The 21,501-nt window shown below is 45.4% G+C and overlaps 1 protein-coding gene and 1 non-coding gene across 3 annotated transcripts; both read right to left on the reverse strand.

Moving 5' to 3' along the window:
- Positions 1–2,516: 2,516 nt before the first annotated feature.
- LOC123114298 (cleavage and polyadenylation specificity factor subunit 3-I) lies at positions 2,517–5,334 on the reverse strand. Of its 2 annotated transcripts, XM_044535727.1 has the most exons (5): positions 5,159–5,334; positions 4,974–5,071; positions 4,827–4,872; positions 4,587–4,736; positions 2,517–4,339 (listed from the first exon to the last, which is right to left on the reverse strand). In XM_044535727.1, exons 1-5 carry the CDS (start codon positions 5,297–5,299, stop codon positions 2,726–2,728), a joined length of 2,049 nt encoding a protein of 682 aa, XP_044391662.1. In that variant the 5' UTR covers positions 5,300–5,334; the 3' UTR covers positions 2,517–2,725. The 2 variants fall into 2 exon arrangements, with proteins under 2 accessions (XP_044391662.1, XP_044391661.1); XM_044535726.1 differs by having other exon boundaries at positions 4,974–5,332.
- A 5,842-nt stretch (positions 5,335–11,176) lies between these two features.
- On the reverse strand, positions 11,177–11,250 carry TRNAV-CAC (transfer RNA valine (anticodon CAC)). Its single transcript has one exon. It is a non-coding gene; the product is annotated as a tRNA-Val (tRNA).
- Between the last annotated feature and the right edge of the window lie 10,251 nt (positions 11,251–21,501).

Below are 21,501 nucleotides of genomic sequence, written 5' to 3' on the forward strand. Positions count from 1 at the left end.
GTGTGTGGCGGTACGGGTGTACCATCGTAGGCAACGGTGACAAGCAATTTACGTGTAAAAACATACATTAGCAGCTTGTCAACTTTCAACCACAAATGAGAAATAGGTCACATACATTGGAGACTTCTCTACTGTGTATATAGTTTAATGATGCAAAATGGTGCTCGCTAAAGGCTGCTACAGCCATTGACATAGTACAACCGAGCTAGCACCTTGAAATTAAGTTTGAACCGACTCTTCCGATTTTTGAGTACGAGGTGGGTACATATGTCATGCCACTTCTAACCCAAGTAAAGTCAGATCATGGTTGCAATTGTTGGACGAGCGGGTTATGAAATACTCCCTTCTCTAAGTTAGTACAAAGTTGAGTCATCTATTTTGGAACGGAGGGAGTATTAATTTTTCATGGAGGAGCTACTAAAATGTTTAAGCAATGGGCGCACCGCAAACTAAAGTATTTTTTTGGATTACAGAAAAACTCAAGCATCACACATTTAGATAAACTAGTCATCAACATGTGCTTCCACACGGGCAAGTCATTTAAAAACACATAGATAGTAAAACAATTCTTTAGATAAATGGTAAATTGTTTCACGGTATTTATTATATGTGAAGTGTGGCATTTTAAAAAATGGGACTCCCTTTTGCAATACTACTAAAAAAGACATGAAAATATACTTTTTGTCATAACTTGCGGAGCAAAAACAAAGTATGTTCACCTGCAACGTTTATTTTAGGTACTTTGCATGTATGCTCTTTTTAAATGAAGGGTGTATGTTTTCAAGTTGTGTTAAACCACGATTTGCCTTCATTTTTGCATGCACTTGCTTGTTTTTGTATCATGTTTCTGCCTCTTTGTCGTTCGATAAGTAATTTAGGCTTAGTCAGATATATGTGTTTCATCCTCCATCAGATTCTATTAAACATTTTTAAATGAAGGGTGTATGTTTTCAAGTTGTGTTAAACCACGATTTGCCTTCATTTTTGCATGCACTTGTTTTTGTATCAAGTTCCTGCCTCTTTGTCGTTCGATAAGTAATTTAGGCTTAGTCAGATATATGTGTTTCATCCTCCATCAGATTCTATTAAACATCAGTATGAATTTTGCAAGTACCTCCGAATTGAATAAGATCGAAATTCCACATATAAATATATAGAATATCAATCTGCTAACATATTGTATTTTAAAAGATTTTTTTGAAAAACTTTGACAAAATGATTTCCATTGTTTTTACCATAACTTGGTTACAACTGATATGCTCTTCAAATCTAGTTGAATACATGGGTGTATGTTACTACTGTAACAGTTGAATAATCACTCGAATGACATATGCAAATATGAGACCAGCGACATACATAGTGATTACACATAACTTGTAATTATAAAAAAAAATTGAGAACAAATCTCTATGGACATCCACGAACAACTTGCAGCAGCGAGTGAGAGCATTGTTCGGTCATGGAATGAGTTAAAGAGAGCAATAATTTCGTGAAGCAGGCTGTCCATAAGATCTTCACAAACATGAGTTTCATACAAAGGCGATAAGGTGGAGGCGAAGGTGCGGCAGGTATTCTTAGAGGACCTCTCCACAGTAGGGTTAATATTTCAGAAGTTAACACACTACACAAAATACAGTAGGCTTTAACTGAACAATAGGCAAACAGGACTGTCAACTATAGCATGCCAACCTTCAATCATACAAACTACGTCTAAACCACCTCAGCTTGATTCTAAAATGGCATAACAAGAATCTTTTTGATGTGCCATCCGTACGTACAATTGTAAATTTTCAAGTAATGGCTGAGAGGATGCTTATCCTCAAAATACATAGCAATAAGTAATGATTTTGCTTGACATAAAAACACAATACTATGCTCCTCATCTTATCTAGAAACTTTGCGTGATCATCGCTTATCTATAGTTCACTTGGTCGTTAAGCAGGAGTGATCGTTGCCCCAGGCAGCCCCATGAATATGAGGAAGACCAAATGAACACGAGACTATGTGGTGATGAAATGAGAGGCGCCATTTTCTGAATTTACCGTGGATACAACACATCGACTTAGTAAACTAAATCACATCATGTGATGAATATTAATAGTAAGATAATTCCCTCCCCTGTTAATGTGGATAACTTTGAAAAAAAAATGTTAGTTCTTCCCTTGCCAACAACCAGGATGACCGCAAAAGTATCCATAAAAATCACATTTGACATAAAGTTTCACTTCATCACTAAACAAAGTGAACGACGTTAAAAGCAGCAGCATGACCAAGATCACCCAGAATTGTAATAACCATATACCGAGGAATCAAGTAGTAATTCTCAAACTATTTTTCTGCGCAGAGAAAATGAAGTAATCGAGAACAGATCTGGCTTCACTGAATGCTCTTCACCTTCTTTCTCAAGTACTCCTTCCGTAAAGAAATATAAGAGCGTTTAGATCACTAATCCTCTTATATTCCTTTACAGAGGGATAACGCCAATACCAGAAACTGATGAGATGAGCAGACACACGGAAAGACAAAAGGAGAAGCTCAGCTCAGCTGCACTGCAACTTCAGCTCAGCTCAAAGTTACTGCAAGTGAGAGGACTGTTCAGATAACCACTAGAAATTGCCTACAATGCTATACAACTCATGTTCTAAATCTAACACGACCTGCTGCCCTGTTTAATCACCTAGGAAACAGTCACCATGTTAAAAGCATCCTACATCATGGCTTCACCTCAGGAGGCCGACAGCGGGATTGGTCTCACAGCACCCTGAATGCGATGGAACGCGGTCTCGATCCTCCCTTTCAGCGCTGCGTTCGCGCACTCAACGTCACCGCTCCTCCCATCCAAGTGCGCGACATCCCCATCCACAGTTATAACAAGCTTCCCTTCCCCCGCCACTTGAACGTCGCCGAAGACCGACACCATGAGAGCGTACACCACCTTCTGCGCCACCATCTCTGTTTCCTCTTCCATTGGAACGGCCTTTGGTCCCTCACGCCCTATGTTCAAGATCATAGCCACCACGGAATCAGACACCATGTCGCTTATGGGATCAGAGGACCACTGTAGCGTCACGTAGCTCTCTGAATCCAGGCGGATGGTCACCCTCTCATGAACAATCAGTGTTGGAACATCGGCTTCGTCGGTTGATGATTCCACGCTCTCGTATATTTGCCTCAGTCTGTACTTGATGACTTCAAAAGAACCACAATACGGGACAGCGAGCCGCTGGGTAATGTTGGTGGTAGATAGCTGTGTGTGCACCCGGAGGTCCTCAGGAGCCATAATCTGGTACGTGAAGCCCTTCTTCACAAGCAAGCCACTGACAGAATCCCCCACTTCTGGCACCTTTTCTGCCAATCTGCCAATTGCCTTGGCCATCTTGTCAGAGCTGAAATACAGCTGCACTGGTTGGCAGTTCTTGGGAGACACGATCTGTGTGTCTGTTCCCTCGAACTGAGTGATCAGCTTCTGTCTGAGCCTCCCCATCTCATTTGCTTCCCCGTGTACAAGAATGATGTTGGCTGGTCGAAGCTCGCCCAGGAAGCCGCTCGTCTGTGGGAAATCCGCGTGAGCTGAAAAGGAGATGTAGAAGATCTGCATGTTGAGAGGAGCAGTGAGCCCATTTGCTAGCTGCACTTTTCTCGGCTCAGTGATGATCTCCTTTGCAAGGGAGCCAGCAACAGCATAACCTGGAATAACACATGTGTTCTTCTTATCTGTGCACCACTTGTCAAAGAGCTGCCTGGAGAGGCCACTTTGGAGGCTACCTGGACTTGCCATCACCACTGACGGACCAACATCATGGAAGTTGTCTATGCTACTCAAAGGGTCAATATGCTTGAAATGGAAGGGATTGGACCGTGCAAACTGGTTGCGGATCCTGTCATTCATGGAGTTTATGTATGTCTGGTAGACAGCCATACACTTCTTCGCAAGAGGGGAGGCGTAATAGATTGGAATCTTATGGAGCTCTGGGTGGTTGGACCAATACTCATCTAGGATAAGCAGCAGCTCCTGTGCTCTACCAAGAGCAAATGCTGGGATAAGAACACGGCCCCCTTGAGAAACAATGTTGTGGATGGCATCAGTGAAGCGCTTCTCTCTGACATGGCGGGGTTGGTGTCGCTGCACACCGTAAGTTGACTCGATAATGCAAATATCAGGGGAGAACTGGGGGATCTCAGCAGCTTTCAGGTGCCTGTCACGGGAGTAGTCACCAGTGTAAAGAATGCGAACGCCAGCAATATCCACCATGAACATGGCAGCTCCAAGTACATGCCCAGCAGTATAGCACCAGAAGCGTATGCCATTAACTTCCAGTGTCTGGTGGAAGTCTATGACCTGCATGATAAGTATATGTTAAAGACAGTGTGCATCCTCCTGTGATAAATTAACATATTTTAATCCTCGCAAGCAGAATCATGCATTAGCTGTAATGTTAACCAACAGTCCAGTGACATTTATCGTGCTAGGCGATGAAAGGAAAACACTTGAATTATCAACCAGGCATATAGGAAACAACTCAAACTTGCTTCTTAAAGAACATGCATCGCTGCATTTTATATCTGCCGAAAAGAAGGTGTTTTACCTCAATTTTTTCCATTGAGCTGACAATATCCTGCTCGTCAAACAGCATGTTCTCGGCGGACACCTTGCTGACTTTGATGTAATCGGAGAGCAGCAGCCTGTAGATGGCCTTGGTGGCGTGGGTCATGAAGACTCGGCCCTTGAACGCGGTCTGCAAAGCAGAGAAAATTCAGACATGAAACATGTGCGTCGCCTCCCGCAATTACAATCTGAATCCAGCAAGCGAGCAGACGCCAGTTACCTTCTCCAGGAAGTATGGCAGCGCGGCCGCGTGGTCCAGGTGAAAGCTGCAATACAGAGAGATTCAAGGCAGAATGAGCAGGATGGAGAAGGAAGGACGGGCGGGGATCAAGAGAGGGAGGGCGAGATTTGTTGGTTGGTTGGTTACTGCGTGATGAGGAGGACGTCGACGGCGGCGGGGTCGATCTCGTCGAAGAAGGGCAGCGACGCCATGCCGGGGTACGCCGGGTGGATGCCGCAGTCGAACTGGAGAGCACGGAGTGGGTCAGATTCCCCGGACAGGCGGGAGCAGAGGAGCGGAGAAGGGGGAGCTAGGGTTTCGGGGATGCTTACTAGGACTGTGCGCCCCTTGAAGCTCAGGTGGACGCAGGAGCGGCCCACCTCGCTGCCCGCGCCGAGCGGCGTGATCACCATCTCGTCGCCCTCCCGCCCGCCCGACGCCGCCGGCGCCGGCGCCGTCGCCAGGGATGTCATCGGGGGTCGTCGGGGAAATGTGAGAGAGGAGAGCCGCCGTCTTCCAGGAAGCTGCGCTTGTCCTGTGGGCTGGATATCGGCTGCCGTTGCCTCACAGCCCAGGCCTTGACTCAGCGATTTAGGCGCTCAGATGGCCCGGCCCACGAGCGCGCTTGCTCGCTCGGGAAAAAAACAAGTCGCTCCATCGGCCGCTCGCTGGCAGCCCGGTTTTTTTCTGTTTCGGTAGGAAAAAACTGCCAGTTTTTTCATTTCTTACGAAATAAAAATGCAAAATCAAAAAGACTTAAAGAAATAGTTTCATCCATTTGAAAAAAAGCTCTAAAAAAGGTTCATCGATTTTTTGGAAAATGTTCATCGATTTTGAAAAAAAGTTCATCGACTTTCAAAAAAAAATCATCGAGTTTGGAAAAAAGTTCATTGAGTTTGGAAAAAGTTCATCCCATTTGGAAAAAAAGTTCATAAACTTGAAAAATCCGGAATACAAAAGAAAGAAAATACGTATAAAAAAGAATATAAAGAGAAAAAATCACGCATTTAGTAAAACGAAAAAAAGAAAAAGAAACGATAAAAAAGAAAAAGAAAACCCGAATAAAACCGTGCTGGAAATGTCCAGGGAACTGGGAAAAACCCCGGCTTTGGAAGCTTCTGGGAGCTTCCCAAAATCAGTGGCCTCCCACGACTTAAGAAACAATAAATGAATGAAAACTACTCAGCAATCACTGGTTGATCGATGGCGTTATGGTTGCAGTCGTTCGCTCTAGAGGAATACATCACTAGTTCGATCTCCCGCGACCGCACCTTTTTTGAGCTTCAAATAGGGAAAAAGGGAGATACATGGCCGGCCCAGCTATCGCGGCTGCAGGCGCTGGTTTGCACCGTAACGTAGTAGCTCTTGGTGGTCCCCTAAAAAAAGGTCTTGGCGATCCGTCCATCGAATCAGCACTTGAGTCACCGCCATCCCGCCGCGATGATGAGTCCGGGCGTCGGGTGCCTCACCCGGTTCAGGTCTTTACGCTGCTCCTGTGGGGAGTTCATCCACAACTTGCTCGGTTCGAGGAAGGGCGCGACCAACTTGCGAGACATGGAACACCGGGTGGATTGTGCTCGTCGCCGGCACCAACATCTTGTTACACGATGATGACCTGGAACTATTTTCATAAATTTGTGAGCTTTTTTGAATCGGCAAACATTTCTTGAAATTCATGAACGCTCATTTGAATTCACGAACATTATTTTTTTTAGTGAGAATTTTAAAAAAGGAACATTTTTAAATACATGAATATTTTATAAGTTTCTGAATATTTTTAAAAAACAGGAATTTTAAAAATAAGAAAATGAAAAGGATAAAGCAAAAAAAGGGGTTCCTGCCCGTGCATGGGCCGGCCCAAAAGGGCGCGTGGTTGTGTGTTTCATGGCTTTTCATCGCCTTGGTCCATAATAGGAGCTCCTAGGGAGGTCCTAATCAGCGCGTTATGCGCCCGCTACCGTAGTGGCGCTCACGCGCGAGCTCCGTTGGCCAGCCAAGCAACGATAGTTGTGCTAATTCCTCGTCGAATGCTCGATCGATGGATTTCATATTTGACCGAATGACAGCTTACCACTGAACCGTTGACTGATTGATGGATCACAAAAAATCGAAAAACTTCTTTTAAATGATAAAAACAATATTGTTTTTTCCAAAAATATCGAGAAAAATTCTTCAACTTTTTTAAAAAGGTTCATGGGTTTTTAAAAAGTTCAGAAAAATCAAAAAATTCAATGATTTTAAATATAAGTTCATCGATATTGAGAAAAAATGATCGATTTTGAAAATAAATTTATCCTCTCATAAAAAGTTCACAAAATTTTAAAAAGTTCATGGATTTGAAAAAGTTTTGATTATTTTGGAAAATGTTTATCAATTTTGAAAATATTTTCATGGATTTGCAAAAAATAATCATAGGTTTAAAAAATAATCAATTCTTCTAAAATTTTCATGAATTTGAAAATTTTGAGAAACAAATCATGAAATTTTTAAGAAAAAAATTTCATCAATTGAAGAAAAAAGATCATCATTTTCAAAAATATTTCATGAATTTTAAAAAAGTTTCTGCATTTAAGAAAAAAGGAACAATAAAAAACTAATACCCGTTTTGGAGAACGTCCAGCGAACCGGAAAAAAACATGTTTGGGGTCAACGGGCTTCCGGGAACATGATAAAGGATAAAACCAAAAGAAAAATACTATCTTGACACAAGTGATGCGTTGTCCCAGTGGTTTGCGCTCTCCTCTATGAACGAAAGGTCCCGAATTTGACCTGTCGCCCGCACGCATTTTTTGAAGGTTAAATGGCAAAAAACACAGCAAAATGGTCGGGCAAGCTCGGAGGGGTGTGTGAGCCGGTTGGCACAATTACCTTTAACTGGCGCCAAATAAGTTTTGCCGGATTAGGATTTTTTAGGTTTTTTTTTTGAGGGAAAGGATTTTTTAGGTCCACCGGTGCTAAAGGCGCTAAATACGGTTTGCCGGATTAGAATTTTAGAGGTCCAGTTTGTGTGTTGTTAGTCGTCCCATCACGGCCCAGCATCTGGCAGACTAGCCCGGTAGTTTGCTTTTTTTTCTCGGCAAAATGGTTTGTCTTTGTTCTTCCTTTTGCTGTTTCCTCTCGGTCTACTTGCTTTATGTAACGCCTCGGACACACCCGCCCGGTGGTCGTTACTCCTGGCGGGATCTAGACTGGCATCATGGATCAATACTAGTCTTTTCTGCGCATTTTGTCCTTGCTCATGCGCATCCGGGAGCAACTTCCCGATCGGTTACCCATCCTGAAATTACTCCAAGCTGAGCACGCTTAACTTTGGAGTTCTGTCTGAATGGGCTTCTGGAAAAGAAGGAATTCCTTATATGAGTAGTCTATCATCCCTAATAAGCCAGGCTATCACACTTTGCCTCCGTTGCGACCTTCCAGGCCCACACCAGCTGCCCAGAACGCCATGAGGCCTTAGGCTTTTTATATTGTATAAACATTTTTTTCAAATATAACAAACACATTTTTAAACACATGAACATTTTTAAAAATTTAATGTATGTTTTTTAAATATTACTTCTTTCTAGTTATACAAACATTTACTTTTAAAATGGCATGACATATTGAAGAAACTAGATAACACCTCGCGCGTTGCTGTGGAAAGATAGTATACCAAGTTGTAACTCATTGGGTGTATTCTTAGAGGACAAATAAGAGATAAGAAGGAAATGATGTTTACCACCGAAGTGGGATGCTTGTGGGTTCATGCAAACCACTTTTGCAAAATGATAGCTCTATGTTATTTCAATCTTGCAAATTATAGAAATGCTTGTCAAGCGAATGTAACAATTATTAGACATATGGTTTATGTACAGTAATTGGTGGTCAGCTGTGTACTGGATCTTGGCGTCGTAGTGCCTTGAGCTGAGGCCACGTGCCGCTGTGAAACGAAGGGAGGGCGCAACTGACGATTTTTTTTAGTATTTTTTTATTTTTTTGCGGGAAGGGGTGCCGGAGGCTGCCAGTCCAACCGGAGCAGCTCAATGACGCGGAGATAGGCTCCCATAAGCCGCATAGAAAGGGAAACAGAGAGAGGGTCTTCAATATTTTTTTGCCAAGAAGAAAAGAGGGTCTTCAGTTACGTTAAATACCCTATTAAGTACAGTAACGGAACGCATGCATGACGTGGTACTATTAGGGCTGAAAGTGCTGATGTGGAAGCCTTGATGAGGTGGATACTTTGCATGTCAACAGAAATAGGTTAGTAGGGATGAACTATTTAGATATTATAGATTGTAGATAAATATATATACAACAAACAACCGTACCAATAAAGAGAATTTGCTACCCTAATAGTGTACATAACAAAAACAAGTACACCAAGTTGGCGAGTCTGCTTGCATGCTTCAATCTTTGTTCGTGGTAGTTTGAGTTTCACTTATATATGCTCCCCTCAAAAAAAAAGTCTAAGTCTTTTTAGAAATTTCAATATGAACTACGTACGGAGCGAAATGAGTGAATCTACAGTCTAAACTACTCCGTATGTAGTACATATGAAAATCACTAAAAAGGTAAAAAGGACTTATATTTAGGAACGGAAGGAGTATATGTTACTCTGAAGGACCAAAAGGTATTTCAAAAAAAAAGGAACATAAGGTAGATGGTACAAAAGAGAGAGCCTTAGTACGTGAATGTATGATAAGAAGAATGTGACTAAGCTAAGCACAACACGACTGGAACTGTGTCAGTATATTTGGGCAAGAACTTTTAAAATAGTATGCTTCTTGAATGATGCAGGCTGAATTTTTATCGATTGTCCAAAGGCATCTCTCGTTTTTATGCAAATATTGCTTCAATTTCCAATCTCTTTGCAAAAAAGGATGCATTCAGTACAAACAACACTTTCAAGGATTTGTGGCTGGTTCATTCCGGTGTTAAAATATTTGTTTTGGGGGATAGTCATATCAGCCTATCAGGTACTCATGTATGTCCATACCAGGTGTCCATTTTAGACAAAAGCTCCATGCTGGTATCATGTAACTTGTGAAGAAATGTTGTCGACAAGAGAGTGGATGTGTTTTACGTAGAGAGGCGGAGTCTATCGGTCACCTCATTTTTCTTTCCCGACATCGATGCTTTTGTGGACCTCGGTGAGCATGAGCTTGGGTTGTTCAAGCTCACCAAGAAGCACAAACAAGTTCATGGCGAGAAGCATGGACAAGTCAATGCCCTGCGGTTTCAGAATTACAACTTTCTAAAAAAATATTATGCGTGTTCAAGGTTTTCCAAAATATAGTTTTATATCAAAAATGGAATAACTATGGACACAATTTAATAGTTGTTCATAGGTTAATGTGAATATCTCACTCACATCAAATATTACAAGGAAGCGTCAAAATCTTCCGGCGTTAATGTTCCCCATCTTGGCAAGGTCACTTGTGGCGGCATCGACAAGCTTCTGACGTTGTCTTCTCCCGGGTCCATCGATTCGGTGGGCATTGGTTTCTTTAGGCGCGGTCTTCGCAGGGGAGTCGACGACCGGCTAGGTGAGATTTTGTCCCTCGATCCCGACTCCGCCATGGCAAGGTAGGTCTTGTTCTTGCTATTGGGTGATGCGGTGTGATGCTAGACGATGCCGGCGGTGAATTTCGCCATGGCAAGGTGGCTTTTGTTCTTGCTATGGACTTCAGAGTTGTGTTGTCGACAGCATGATGAAGTGATGGCCGTCCTTCCTTTCCCTCCAGCGTGTTGGTCCCCTTGGACCGAGGCTGAAGACATTCGTCCGCATTCAATCTAGCGGCATATTCCAAGGTCATGCCGGCTTTGGGTGTGAGCGTGGTAGCGGCGGCAGCCCGCGATGGTACATACAAAATGAAATGGTACGGGATTTACAGTAAATAAGGAAAAGGAAATAAATGCCCAAAACAAAGAAATAATAAATGCCTAAGCCTCGGTCTGAACATTAGAAATATGAAGCAAAATATGCTGGAAGTTGAAACAAACATATCTATACATATATATATGATTAAATATACAAACCAACACAAAATCTGAAAAATAAAATAAAACGGAAAAGCCTTAGCAGTCTGTTCAATGTGAAGCAAAGTCTAATGGAAGTTGAAAATGACTATTGGAAATTGTGCATACACATACACAATGAAATGGTAGAAAAATTACTGAAAATAAGGAAAAGGAAATAAATGCCGAAAAACAAGAGAAAAATGTCCAAGCCTAGGTTCGAATGTTAGAAATGTGAAGCATATGCTGGAAGTTAGAACAAATATATCTATCTATGTGTAAAATTAGAAACCAACACAAAATTTGAAAGAAAAAAAAGAAAAGCCAAAAAGAGAGAAAGGCTAAAAGTAAAATGTCTGAGCCCAGGTTCGAATTGGGGACCTTTAGTGTGTGAGACTAACGTGATAACCAACTACACCACCCAGACGATTCTGCCGAATGCTTCGATAGGACTCTATATTATCTTTTTCTTTTCACTGTTCTTCTGTAGAAGGCCGCAGCGCGATTAATTTATTTATTTTTATCTGACCCGCAGCGCGAATTTTGGTCCCTCCCTTTGGCGACGGAATATGCGGTGGCACATATTGTGGTTCTCCTTGCACCTCTTGTCTGCCTATATAATCCAACGGTTGACGAAACACCAGTAGTAGTAAATTTCTTCAGGCGGAGCATACGGTCCTCATGTGAAATCATAGAGCAAGCTCCCTATGCATCCGGTGAGATTATTCCGAGAAACAAGAGCGCAACTCCCCTGCCGATATAAGAACCCTCACTCTTGCAGTGCAGTGGTGCCACAATCTGCTGGGGCAAGTCAAACACCGTGCATCTTCTAACAAGAGCGTGTGGTTTTGTTTAAAGGACACCGCGAAAGTTGGAAGTTGAAATAATTATGTATCCTATAGTGAAAGAAATCGATTCATATCATGACGCCCCGTTCCTAAGCAACTTGCATTGTACGGCCTTCTCGCCCGTACAAACAAAACAAATCTGTGCGCATGCGACGACCAAACAGCGGCACACCGATGGAGATCATCACTGGATAATACCAACTCAGGACACCTTAGCCCTCGCGTCGCTCCCTCCCTGGGGCGACACGAGCGGCGGCTCAGCCCCGTCCACCGCGCGCCCTCCTTCCACACACTCCCCTCGCCGTCGCCGGTGGGCTCCGCCGGGCGAAGCCCGCGCGGATCCACGGCGGCGGGGCCTCTTCTCCCCGTCGTTTCCTGGGCGCTCGCGAGGGGGAGCTCGCGGCGGCGGGCGGCGGATGGCGGCCGGCGCGCGGAGATCCACGTAGGCTGCGGGCGGAGGGAGGGGTGCTGGGGCGGCGGCTTCGGTCCGAGCTCCTGGCGCGGCCTGGGCGTGGACGGCGTGCGCAGGCGGCGTGCGTGTGCGCGGCGACTTCGGATGCGCGCGTGGGGCGCGGACCGGCGGCGGGCGCGGCGGCGGCCGGCGCGCGGCGGGCGCAGCGACTGCTGGGCGTGGCGGGCTTGACGTCCCTGTAGCGCGAGGTGTGCTGCGTGTGGAGTGCCGGCTCCTGCTCAGATGCTTCGCTCGAGCGGTTCGATCTGTATCTGGCGCCTCGGTGCTCCGTTCTGGTTGCTGCTCCTTGCGATGCAGGTGGTTGCTGCGGTGGTGGTGGCCGCGACGGTGCTGCGGTGGTGGTTGGCGGCTACGGCCAGGGGGTGGTGCGTATCTGGGCGCGGTGGATCGTGGGATCCCGCGGTCAGAGTGAGGTCGACCTCGGCTGGGATGGTGGAGCGTGGGCGGCGGTCGGTGGCGATTGATGGTGGCACAACTCTGGGAGAAATCCTTGTTCCGATCTTCATCGGAGCCGGCAACGGCGGCGCCCGCGGGTGTCGTTACCTTTCTTGAAAGCGTCGTCTTGGAGCTGTGCTCCTCCTCTCCACGGCTTTGGCTCCGGAGGGAAATCTCAGATCAACTGGATCGGGCGATGGGGGCATCTTCGCGTCTTTCTCCTCCTTGGGGGCATCGTCTCGGAGCCGGCTACGACTGGAGACCGGTGGATGGCGGCATCTTCGCTGCGTGGCTTGCTGAGGCGGGGCGTTGGTTTCTGTTTTGGCAACGATGATGGCGTTGAGAGGAGCTCGGGTCGCAGCATGGACTTCGGTAGTCGGTTGTTCCCGGCGTGTCTGAGGTGCCCTTCCGTTATGGAGGGCACGCTCGGCGCAAGTCCTGCATATTTTCCTTTCGAAGCTCGTCGTCAAAGTCGGAGCTGACGGTTGCTTGCGCGTGTGGCCATCTGTTGGCATGTGCCGTCATGGCTTTGGCGGCTGTTTGCGGGTTGACTTCGATGGTGGAGCTCTACGGTGAAGTCGGAGTCGCCCGTTCGAGGCAACCGGTGATGACGATGACGCTTGCGACTCCTCGGCGGATGTCTTTCTTCTTTGTAGCCCCGAGTTTCTTGTCGGTGGCCAGGTTGGCCGGTGGTGCCCATGTCATATGGGTTGAGTTGTATCGGTTTTAGCCCGGTTTTCCGTCAATTAACGGGGCAATTCTCTTCTTCTTAATCAATGAAATGGCAAGTCTTTTGCCTCATTTCAAAAAAAAAAACCGATGGAGATCATATACCACCCTACCTTGGCCATGTGCGTTCTTGGGAAAGCACACATGACAACCATGATGCACACCTCCCAGAAGACGTGAGAATCTCTATGTATCTTTGTTTTTTTTTGTGATAAAATCAGAGAGCTTTATTGCATGAATGTGTTTCCTGGACAATCAGCGAGAAGGCTGGTTACCAGAAATTGGGGAGTCTCGTCGAGCCAACTATCGGTCACAGACAGAGTGCAAGCACGTTTTGCACAAAGATGTGCCGGTAGGTTGGCCTCGCGATTTACATGATGTATATCAAAAAACGGAAAATTATGAACTAGCTCTCATATTTCTTGTAAGATAGGTGCCACAATTGAACGGGAATTGTGACGAGTGTTCCAGAGTGTCACCAACTCCAGGCAGTCCACCTCCATGATCACATGCGAAAAACCTCGAAGTGTCGCAAACCGAGCTCCTTCTCGGAGTGACAAGGCTTCGATGATCAGTGGGTCTGAGATACCCACGTATGGTTTGCTCCAGGCTCCCAAAAACGCCGAGGAGGAGCGTGCTACACCACCCGCCCCGCCCTTTTCGTCAGCAAAATTTAGGGGGCCGTCAGTAGTGATCTTGATGACTCCTAATTCTGGTGGTCTCCAGCCATACCCTGGTAAAACCAAAGGAAGGTTCCGAGGTAGATCAAGGATCGCCAACGCCTCCTTTGTATTTCTGAGAGCCGAAACCGGGTCTCTTCCTTCTTCTCCATGCTTTATACGATTGCGAGAATGCCATATGGTCCACATGATGGTGATTATCTTCGCACGATCTTCCTCTGCAACTCGGTTATCGCATAGAATATCTTGAGCCCAGGAATCCGGGTGTAGACGCAGCAGTCTTATACCGAACCAGCTCGAAGCTTGGTCCCAAAACCGTTGTGCGTGAGAACAATGAATGAGAGCATGCATTAGGTCTTCTTTCCTTGCTAAGCAAACATTGCATCGGTCCATAACAGCAATATGCCGGTGTTTGAGGGTGCACTCATCTGGAAGGATCTTCCGAAGTACTCTCCACCAGAATACCCGTACTTTTGGGATAACTTTGAGTTTCCACAGAGCATTCCACAACTGTTTTTCATCTCCTGAGGTGCCGGTAGCCGTCCCTTCTTCTAGAGCTGGACGCTCATTCTGAGTCATTAGAGCACGGTACGCCGATTTGACAGTGTAGTTGCCTGATCTCTCAAAGGCCCAAGCAAAAGAATCATCTCCACGTCCCCGCCTAATGGGTATGTTCAAGATCGCCTCGGCGTCAGGTGTAATGAAAGTTGATCTCACAAGATCCTACCTCCATGACCAATTGTCCACGTCAATCAGGTCCGAGACACGTTGGACAGTGGTGGTCGCCGGTTTGAAGATAGGTGACATGGAGATGGTTCCAGGTATCCACTTGTCCGTCCAGGCATCGATGGAAGTCCCATCACCAACTCTCTTTATTATGCCAGCAGTCAAAGCTTCCCTGCCTGCTATAATCGCTCTCCAAGTTGCAGAAGCAGATTTTGGTATAGTTGCATGCTTGAAGTCCGTATCAGGGAAGTGACGTCCTTTCAAAACTCGTGCACATAGGGACTCTGGGTTCGTTAAGAACCTCCATCCGTGTTTCCCTAATAGTGCTAGATTAAACTGATGAGGTTCACGGAAACCCATACCTCCATTACACTTTGGTGTAGCAAGATCTTTCCATGACACCCAGTGCATAGCATTTTTGTCAAGAGAACTACTCCAGAAGAACTTGGCCATGGGAGAAGTCAAACTCTTACAAACTTTCTTGGTGAGCAAAAAAGTACTCATCGAGTACGTAGGAATTGCCTGTACTACTGACTTGAGAAGTGTTTCACGCCCTGCGCAAGCCAACAACTTCTCAGACCATCCTTGCATTTTACCACGAGCCCTCTCTCCGATGTGATCAAAAGTTCCACTAGTTATACGACCAACAGCAGTAGGAAGGCCCAAGTATCGCTCGTTGAAAGCCTCCTCTGCAATATTCAGAATAGCTTTCAACTATTGTCGCAATTGAGCTGGTGTGTTTGAACTGAAATATATTGAGCTCTTCTCCCGATTCACACACTGCCCAGACGCTTCTCCATAAATTTGAAGAATGTCATTCAGCCTTACAACACTTTGGGATGTAGCACTGATGAAAATGAGACTATTATCTGCAAATAAAAGGTGTGTAACCCAAGGTGATCTATAGCTGACTCTAGTTCCTCTTTCTATATGTCCACCATTGTAGTACTTGAGAAGACAGGAGAAACCCTCGGCACAAATTAAGAACAAATATGGTGAAACCGGATCACCTTGTTTGAATCCACGGGAGGGAGTAAAGTAGGGTAGCAATTCTCCATTAACACGAACAGAGAACCACACTGAAGATACACACTTCATGATAAGTCGAACAAACACCATGCTAAAACCTAGCCGAATTAGGATAGCCTCGAGGAAATGCCATTCCACTCGGTCATAGGCTTTCATCATGTCTAACTTGACAGCACAAGCATAGTTTTTCCGTTTTTTCGCCTTCTCATTGTGTGCACACTCTCATATGCCACTAAGACATTGTCGGCAATCAGGCGACCAGGGGCAAAGGCGCTTTGCTCTTCACTGATAATCAGACTCAACAATAATCTCATCCGATTAGTAATGCATTTGGCAGCATTGTACAAAACCGGACAAAGAGCTATAGGTCTATATTGAGAAATTGACTGAGGGTGTCGTTCCTTCGGGATCAACATAATGGACGTATCATTCAGACCTTGTGGTAACTCGCCCCCATTCAAAAAATCCAACACTGCCCGGGTAATATCAGTACCAACTAGACTCCAATGCCGTTGGTAGAACCCGACAGTAAATCCATCTACTGCTGGCGCCTTTGAAGGGGCCATTTGGAAAAGGGCCGAGTGCACTTCTGCTGCTGTATACGGCTTCGTCAGCTCGGCGTTCATTTGCATAGATACCTTGACTGGCACATGGTTAAGCAAATCAGTAGCATCTGCAAAACCCTGAGTCTCATACAGATTTTGATAAAACTGTTGAACTTCAATTTTGTCCTTTGCTTCAGAAGCACAAACAGAACCATCTGGCCGACGTAGCCCTTGAATTTGGTTCATTCTTTTCCATTGTGCTGCTTGCACTTGGAGGTAGGATGTGTTACGGTCACCCTCACGAAGCCAAGGTACTCGTGAACGTTGGCGTAGCCATATTTCCTCCTGGTGGAGAGCTTCTCGTAATTGACATACAATAACTTGTTCTTCCTCCGTCGGTCCGTGACCAACCGAGCGGCAACGAGGCTTGTCTAACCGTCTTTGGAGCTGCCTAACCTTACGGTTGAGACAACCAAATTCCTTGAAACCCCATGGTTCTAGTGTTTGCTTTAAGTGCTCAAGAGAATCAGCAATGCCTTGGAGTCCCGGCCCGCGGTTAGCTTGCAGCCAAGCTCTTGCAACAAGCTGATCATAGTCGGCATGCAATGCCCATACATTCTCATACCTAAACTGTTTCTTCGGTCTTGAAACATTGGGCAGATTCTCCCTTATCTCCGCTACAACATAGCAATGATCAGATTCAATGGATGGAAGATGTCTAATTCTGATATGTTGAAAATGCTGCTGGAATTCCTCGTTGGCAAAGGCTCTGTCTAGCCTTGCCTTGACATTCGCTGCACCTGACTGACGATTATCCCAGGTATATGTTGTACCAGACCATCCCAAATCTTGGAAGGCCACCTCATCGGTAACTTCTCTGAAAGCTCTCATCTGGCTCTCCGGACCTGCCGCCCGGCTGAAATGTTCACATGCATACAGAGTTTCATTAAAATCTCCTACACAAATCCAAGCCGAATGAGGCAAGGAGTGCAAAGTAAGAAGAAAACGCCAGCTATGAGTCCGATCCTCAGCCCTAGGCACTCCATAAAAACCAGTAAACCTCCACTCAAAAGAGTCTTGGTCTTTATATTTCACCATCACATCTATATGACATGAACTAAAATTTGTCAAACTGACAATTACATCTTTAGACCAAAAGAGGCCCAAACCACCACTTAGGCCATTGCTATCAACAGCATAGCAACCCCCAAACCCTAGCTGATTTTGCAATGCTTCAACTCTCTTCCCTTTGATTTTTGTTTCCATTACAAACAGGAGAGTGGGACCTTCCAACTTCACAATGCTGCGAAGCTCACGAATTGCCTCGGGGTTCCCAAGCCCCCGGCAATTCCAACTGATACAACTCATTTGGCTGGGCAGGACCGGTCACCGGTCTCTGCCAAATTTTCTGGTGTAGGCTTCTTCTTCTTTGGTTCTTTAGCGAACTCATCGCCATCCTCCTGACCATCTCCATTTGCGACCAAGCCCTCATGAGCATCAGCGCTCATGCTGTCCCTAAGGAGCAATTGCTTTGGCTGCTTTGGTTTGTAAACCGCGTTCGGAGCATCCTTCCTCTTGTTACGTGTCGTCCCCTTGTTTTTCACAGGCGAAACTACCTCTTCCTCCCCATCAGGTTTGGATTTGGTGCTCGAGTTCCTTGTGCCCTACTTGCTATGATCCGAGCTTTGTCCCTTTGATGAACTCTCACCAGTTGGTTGCTTCTTAAAATCCTCAAGGGCTCTCAGCGTAAGACCAAAGGCCAGTTCACCTTTCTCATCTCTGGTCCCTGGATTCTGACAGAACAGATCTGAGTGGCCAAGGCGTCCACAGGAGAAACAGAAATACGGTATCTGTTCATACTGAATATCATACGAATCCACCTTCTTCCTCCTCGCTGAATCTATGAGGATCCATCTTCGGAGGGGCTTGTCAACCTCTATAGTAACTCTGGTGCGAAGATACCCTCCATTGTGATCAAATTTAGCACTTACAGCTCTTTTATGAATCATCTGGGCAATTGGCATGGACCATGCATCATCTCTCAAATTGTAGGGCAGGTTCAAAACACTAGCCCACACCTGAAGCTTATCAAACCTGACTTCATCAGGCCGCGTGCAGTCCTCAAACTCGGCCAAGATCACCGCGTGTTTATTCAGGTGCCACGGTGATCCGATCCAAACCCTATCTCGATCTCTCTGGCTTCCAAACTCTGCAACGAACATGTTAATCCCCATCGAACGGAACTGCAGTCCCTTCGGGTTCCCCCAAGCCGGACGAAGAGCATTGCCAATTGCCTGGATATGGTACTAATTACGGTGCAAGATCTTTCCAGCCAACAACCACTTCACCGGACCACCGTCAACGCGATCGTCGATCACGAGCAGTGTTGCTTCTTCCTCAGAGATATCCAACTTCCCCAGGGCTTCCTCAAGTTGTGACCTAGCGGATCTAGGGTTGCTGGAGCCCGAGTCCCCATGTGCGTCAACAGACAGGGAGGGAGATGCCATCACCCACGTCGCCGTGCTTGTGGCAGCCCGCCGATGGAATCAGCGGCCGCCGATCTAGTTCCACGTTGAAGACTTAGGTTGCCCGCATCACCGCCAGGGAGCCCTTAGGGTTTCGGGGGAAAACCTCTCTATGTATCTTGGTTTCTTCTTCTGAATAAGCACGAGTGTGCGTACTAGATATTATATAGGAATAGTATCTACCTTTAACTGTACATATCAACCCAAGAATACTAGTACTTGTGGTCATCAGCGCAAGATAGGTAGAGTAGGAAAACTGGGATCCCATTCCATGGAATTGGAATCAAAAAATCGAATCAAACCGAACCAAACCAAATCTAAAGTTCCCCACGGATCGCGTGTGCGTGCATTCACTCCCGCAATAAACAAGAGGCCGCATAAACCAGGGGGGCGTCAAGCACACGACGCCAAAGCGCAACGGCACGGGACGACATTTTCAAACAGGCTCGCTCGCTCGCTGCCTTTTTTCCCTTGGGCGTCCATGGTTGGTTGGTGCACCTAGCGGGCGCGCGGCCCCACCCTGAAATGACCCTCTTACCCCCGGCGCGCTTATCCGCTCGGCTCGCCCCCTGCCACGAGCCCCGCCGGCTCCGCCCGTAAAATCCTCGCGCCATTCGAGGGCAATAGGGGTCCAATGGATTGGACGAGCCCTGAACCACACCAAGATCAGAAATAAAAATCATGACCCAAACACCTTCTTTTGTAGCTTCGCAAGCCGCAATGTACTCAACCTCTGTTGTAGAATAAACAACCATATCTTGCTTGGAACTCCTCCAGCTCACTGCTCCTTCATTCAGAATGAACACAAACCAAAGATTGCGATCGATTATCACCCCTATCGGTTTCGAAACTAGCATCGGTGTAACTCTTTAGAATGAGCTCATCCTCACCTCCATAAGGAACATATCCTTAGTCATTCTCAAGTACTTAAGGATATTCTTACCTTTGTCCGGTAACTCTCACCTTGATCAGCCTGGTATCTTCCCCACCACATTTAGAGTAAAGCAAACATCTGGACGAGTACATACCGTAGCATACATGATGGACCCGGTAGCCGAAGCGTATGGAATCACATCGTGTGTCTTCACACATCAAGAGTCGAGGGACTCTAAGTCTTGCTAAGACTAATGTCATGCGCCATGGGAAAGAACCCTTTCTTGGCATATTGCATGTTGAACCGCTTCAACACCTTGTCTAGTACATATTCGGGCTTAATTCAATAAGCCTTCTTGATTTATCTATATACATCTTGATTTCCGGAATATAAGCTACTTCTCTCAAGTCCTTCATCAAGAAACTATTTTTAACGAGTCCTTAGCAGATTCAGGCATTTGAGCATCATTTCCAATCAACAATATGTCAACCATATATAAGATCAGAAATGTGACTGGTCTCCCACTAACCTTCTCGTAAACACAATGGTCACAATCATTCTCAATGAAGCCAAACCCTTTGGCCGCTTCATTAGAACAAATGTTCCAACTCCGAGATGATTTCCTCAACCCATAAATGGATCTCTCAAGCTTGCATACCTTACTAGCATTCCTTGGATCAACAAAACCCTCGGGTTGTGTCATATACACGTCCCCGGTTAAATTTCCATTAAGGAAAGTCATTTTGACATTCATATGCCATATCTCATAGTCGAAATATGCAGCTATAGCAAGAATTATGCAAATTGATTTAGGCATCCCTACTGGTGAGTAAGTCTCATCGTAGTCAACTCCCTGAACTTGTCGATAATGTTTAGCGACAAGTCGAGCCTTATGGATTGTAACATTTCTGGCCATATGAGTTTTGTTCTTAAAGATCCATTTACACTCAATGGTTGAACGCCATCTAGCAAATCAACCCAACTCCAAACTTGATTGTCATCCATGGACGTTAATTCGGATCTCATGGCCTCAAGCCATCACTCGAAATCCGGGCTCACCCTCGCTTCTGCATACGTAGTCGGCTCATTGTTCTCCAAGAACAACATGTTGCAGCCATGCATATTGCGCAACCTTTCTGACCTCCGCGGAACCGGCGCCGACTCCACTACAGGTTCCCTAACTAATTCCGGTGTGACAGAATCACCTACCAAAACGTCCCCGTGTGTCTCTCAATTTTTTTCGAGTCGGACCGCCCTCCCACTAGCTCACGGATGCCATTTCTTTTCACCTTCCCTTCCTAAAATTCTACATGATTTTCTTAACATTTTATAAACATTCTTTAAATATCACAAACATTTATTAAATATGCGAATATTTTTTAAAAATTAATGTATATTTTTTGAATGGTACTTTTTAGTTACATGATTTTTTTACAATTGTATAATATTTTCCAAAAATGCCACGTATATTTTCTTGAAATGCGTGCCTTTTTCAAATGTGATCTATTTTGTTAGTGATAGGAACATTTTCTAAAAGCTGAGAAAACATTCGTTTACACCATGATTTTTTTAAATATGCATTGAGCATTTTAAAAAAATGATCTTTTGCATACACTTATAGCTCTTAGTGCATCTGTTGCATGACAATCCCTACTCCTCGCATTGCCATCAATTGATAGGTATATCCATAGCCCGTTGATTAGCCATGTCGATGTGAGACTTTCTTCCTTTTTTGTCTTCTCCATATTAATCTCTACCACCGTATTCTATTACACCCATATTCCGGTGATGCCTATATACATGATCATTGCCTTG

The sequence above is a fragment of the Triticum aestivum genome, chromosome 5B, assembly GCF_018294505.1.
Source record: "Triticum aestivum cultivar Chinese Spring chromosome 5B, IWGSC CS RefSeq v2.1, whole genome shotgun sequence".
Lineage (NCBI taxonomy): Eukaryota > Viridiplantae > Streptophyta > Magnoliopsida > Poales > Poaceae > Triticum > Triticum aestivum.